At 53.4% G+C, this 4,216-nt stretch overlaps 2 protein-coding genes across 2 annotated transcripts; one reads left to right on the forward strand and one right to left on the reverse strand.

The window, feature by feature from the left end:
- The first annotated feature begins 228 nt into the window (after window positions 1–228).
- On the forward strand, window positions 229–2,554 carry FOXG_16420 (uncharacterized protein). Its single transcript, XM_018396442.1, has one exon. The coding sequence runs from the start codon at window positions 266–268 to the stop codon at window positions 2,447–2,449; it is 2,184 nt and encodes a 727-aa protein (XP_018257319.1). The 5' UTR covers window positions 229–265; the 3' UTR covers window positions 2,450–2,554.
- A 238-nt stretch (window positions 2,555–2,792) lies between these two features.
- On the reverse strand, window positions 2,793–4,152 carry FOXG_22503 (uncharacterized protein; the record flags this gene model as incomplete). Its single annotated transcript, XM_018402912.1, has 3 exons — window positions 2,793–3,089; window positions 3,176–3,541; window positions 3,664–4,152. The coding sequence occupies 3 exons, from the start codon at window positions 4,150–4,152 to the stop codon at window positions 2,802–2,804; spliced, it is 1,143 nt and encodes a 380-aa protein (XP_018257320.1). The 3' UTR covers window positions 2,793–2,801.
- Window positions 4,153–4,216: the final 64 nt, after the last annotated feature.

Below are 4,216 nucleotides of genomic sequence, written 5' to 3' on the forward strand. Positions count from 1 at the left end.
AGACTCCTACGAGAAGCTGAGCAGCGCGCGAAGGAGGAGCGGCAACGCGCCGAGAAGGAACAGCAACGCGCCGAGAAGGAACAGCAACGCGCCGAGAAGGAACAGCAACGCGCCCGAGAAGGAACAGCAACGCGCCGAGAAGGAACAGCAACGCGCCGAGGAAGCGGAGAGAGAACGACAGGAGGAGCGGCAACGCGCCGAGAGAGAACAGCAACGCGCCGAAGCGTCAGAGGAACAAACACGACTCACGACACTTGACGAATACATGGCAGCCTGTCATACCTCCGTTTTCTCTCGCTTCGCCATCGAAACAGATCCAAAACTGACTTCGAGGGGCTCCATCACCAACCCGCGTGACAAGTGGTGTCCTAAGAACCTCAGGCCGTGGCCCGACTTCCTCAAAAAACAGAAGCTCACCTTCGGTACACTCTACGATTTATTTCCTACCGAGAGCCGCGTTTTCGAGAACCGAAACTTCCTGGCCGGCTTGGGGAACAGGATCTCTCAACGACCGATAGCAGACGAGAAGACGCTCGAGTATTTCCTACATAATAGCGTGGAGGATCCGGTTAGAGCCATCATACAACAGCTCAAACAGGTGGAAGAGGTCAGCAGGGTTTTTCAGCTCGGAGATGGTGTCGTCTTTGAGAACCATCCCCATGCCCTCAGCGATGTCGCCGAAGAAGTCGTTGAGCGGGGGACCCCATCGACACCACCGCAGACGCCGGACCACCGAAGAGATCTCAAGCAGCTGCGGCCGGATCAAATCTGCGTCTATCGATCCGACAACACCGAGTCTTCCCGGCGCACCATGGTTTACGTTTCCGAGTATAAGCCGCCTCACAAGTTGACCGCTCCGCATCTTCGTCTCGGTCTCCGCGCCATGGACATCCACAAGGAAGTCGTGAACCGAAGGACGATTCCAACTTCTGTAGACCCTGACGCGCGTTTCCAGTACTACGCGGAGAAGCTGACGGCATCTGCCGTGACGCAGACATATCATTACATGATCGAGAGTGGCCTTGAATATGGTCTTCTTACCACTGGCGAGGCCATTGTGTTTCTCAAAGTTGACTGGGACGAACCTGAGACTCTGTACTATCATCTAGCAGAGCCTGGTCCGGAGGTGTCGGCACATCCAAACAACCTCCATATATGCACAGCTGTCGGTCAATATCTGGCGTTCACCCTCATGGCTCTCGGTTCGCCTGGAGAACGACGGCAGAATAGGCAGGAGGAACGTCTAGAAGCTATGAAGAACTTGAAGACGTGGGCTGAGGACTTCGAATCGACATTGCGCTCTATCCCGGAAAATGAACGATCGGCGTCATCAGACTACTCACCTGGTCATGAACCTACCACCTACAAGGATGTCGATCGGTCGCCGGCCTTGCCCCGCAAAAGGACACGTCGAACTGCTGTGTGCCAGATTGGGGAGGGGTCGTTGAGGAAGGACGAGAGGCAGGAACCATCTGATGACGAGTCGGCATCCAGGCCACCGGACACGCCTACGCCAACCGGACGAAACACAAGACAAGGAACTAGGCGGAGCCAGCGACTGGCGTTACGGCCGCGCGGAGGAGGCGGCGAGCAGGGTCGGCAGCAGTACTGTACGCAGAAATGTCTTCTCGGCATGGTCAAGGGTGGTTTTCTCGACCCAAAGTGCCCGAACGTGGCACTTCACGGCAAGAGCTGTGCTCCCGCCGCCCGCGCACGTCATCCTGTCGATCACAAGGAGTGGCTTCGCCTACTCTGGATCCAGCTGAAACAGTCGCTCGACGACGGGATCAGGCCATTGGGGGAGGGTGGTGCGCGGGGTGTGCTTTTCCAAGTGACCCTACTTGTGCATGGCTACACATTTGTCAGCAAGGGCACGGTGCGGGCTTTCATCAAAGATCTCGAGCACGAGGCTGCTGTCTACGAGCGTCTCAAACCAATCCAGGGCGTCCACGTGCCTGTTTTCCTGGGTGCCATTGACCTTGGATCGATGAACAAGACTTACTACTATGACCATCGGGTCTACGTGGTGCACATGACATTTTTGTCCTGGGGAGGCTGCAGCATCGACAGAGCACAGAGAATTGGCGACATGGACAGGCCGCTCGAGGACAAGGCCATTCGGTCCTTGAGAGCCATGCATCGAGAGGGCGTGGTCCACAAAGATGTGAGGCTTGCAAACATGTTATTTAATCCTGAGACCAACAGGGTTACGGTGATCGACTTTGAACGGGCTTTGCTACTCAAGCCGCCTCGGCGTCCGTTGGCGCAGCTGGTGCCGAACAAGCGAGCGCGGGAGTCGGAGACGATGGATGCCAAGAAGGTAACTGGTGATTCAAGCAAGCGAAGTCGGGCAAGTCAAAGCTTTTCAGAGGATATTTGGTTGGCAAAGACGGCGTTCTTGGAGTGGAATGCTGGCCGATGGACACGAGCCGCGAGAGCGCCTTGCTAGTAAATCTACAGTCAATCACCCTACACTTCTATTTATATATCGTCATGGACCCAGAGCCAACTCTCCCCTGTAAAAATTCTCTCTTGGCACGCACTGTTAGTGCGGTGCTAGGAGCGGGATTTTCTACGGGCTATGCGACTACACAAAACTGCGGGGATGTGTTGAATGTTGGAGGGTTCACCCTCAACTTCAGGATTAAGGTTCAGGATTAAAGTTTGACGCCCTAAACTTAGATCGTAGGACTTTCATCTAGGACTTTCTAGGACTCAAGTCCTAGAAGGAACCAGTCAAAGATATAAGGTCTCAATGGTCCTTCGATTGCGAAAGAATCAAGAAATATACACGATTCACCTTAATATCTGACAAGTCTTAGGTTTAGTGAGCCGAGATCTCTGTTTGCCTCTTCAAAGTGCCACCTGGAGTGATCGAGTCTCTTGTTGATGAAAAAGCAGACCCTGGCTGGAAAGGTTTGGTCTTTGTCTGGGTAGCATAGGTGAAATTGATCCTTGGCTGGGTGGTGAGTTGTCGTGTCGAATGGGTTCTTCCAAGGCTCCTGGATAGCGAGGATGTCGTATCGTCCTATGTCGGGATCTCGTAAGAGCGTGGCCATGACTGTGTCTTTGGATTTTCTGACGTTGTACTGTAGTATTGTAAGAGTATTTTGTGTTAACATTCTTGGTCGTCGATTTCCATCTGTTGACCATGCTGTGTGGTTTGTCTGTTGACCTCCAGTGCTTCCAAGACCCTCCTGGAAGCGGCTGCCGTTCGTCTTGGCCGCTGGCTCCCCATGTTTACGACGATCTCGTTATCGGGATTATCTGACGCCACCTGGTCACTGCCAGGGTTCGCTCTTTTCTGTAGCCTCTTGGTAGGCGACCTGCTCCGGGTCGAACTGGCGTCCTGGGGTCGGCCTGATTCCAAGATAGGTCGTCCTGTCCTGGTGATTGTGTTGGTGTTGTTTTGCCGCTCCCGCGTTCTGGTTCCGGTAGATATCCTGGTGACGAAGCTTTCTAGCTCTAGATGATATCTGGGCCGCAGTTTAGAGGCCGCTTTGGCCTTATTGACCTCCTGCTTCATTTCCGTGGTGCGTCCCTATCGCTCTTGGTTGGGCAATCCCGGGTAGGATGCTCTTGCGCGCAGTAGCCGCATGTTATTGTTGCCTTGCACTGGGTTCCTATGTGGCCATATTTGTGACACTGGAAGCATTGTCTCACGCGGCACTGTCTGTCATAGAGTTCGCATTGGAACACCTCGCCTTGCCAGATGAGGCCCTCATCAATAACTTTATTCGCATCTTCCGGTCGTGTGAACTCGACCACGACCGAAGATGCTGATTTAGAGGACGAAGATCTCGTCAGCCAGCCTATGTACTTGATCTCCGCAGTTGGTATGAAAGGCTTATTATCCTGCAATAACCCATCTCTAATGAGTTCGAAGTTATCCATATCCATCGAACTAGTGCGTACACCATGTACCAAGACACCATACGTCGGAATGCGTACAGTGGCACCGTTTCCGATCCTTTGTTCCCAGTCTTCTGCAAACTGTCTAAGCGCTACCATGTCCGATGAGGTGGCCGTCTTGATGCTCAAGTCACCGCTCCTGAGCTGATTGGAGGATACTACTTTGATCTTCTCTATGTGTTCGTTGCTGCTTTGTGCGATTGCGAGGTCTACATGTGACTTGAGGCTACGGGGACTCATCGCTCTGATGTTGGCTATAGTGACAGGGTCTCTGATGTTGATGATGATCTCGCGTACGGTCTGG

The sequence above is a fragment of the Fusarium oxysporum genome, chromosome 14 (genome assembly GCF_000149955.1).
Source record: "Fusarium oxysporum f. sp. lycopersici 4287 chromosome 14, whole genome shotgun sequence".
In the NCBI taxonomy this organism is placed as follows: Eukaryota; Fungi; Ascomycota; class Sordariomycetes; order Hypocreales; family Nectriaceae; genus Fusarium; species Fusarium oxysporum.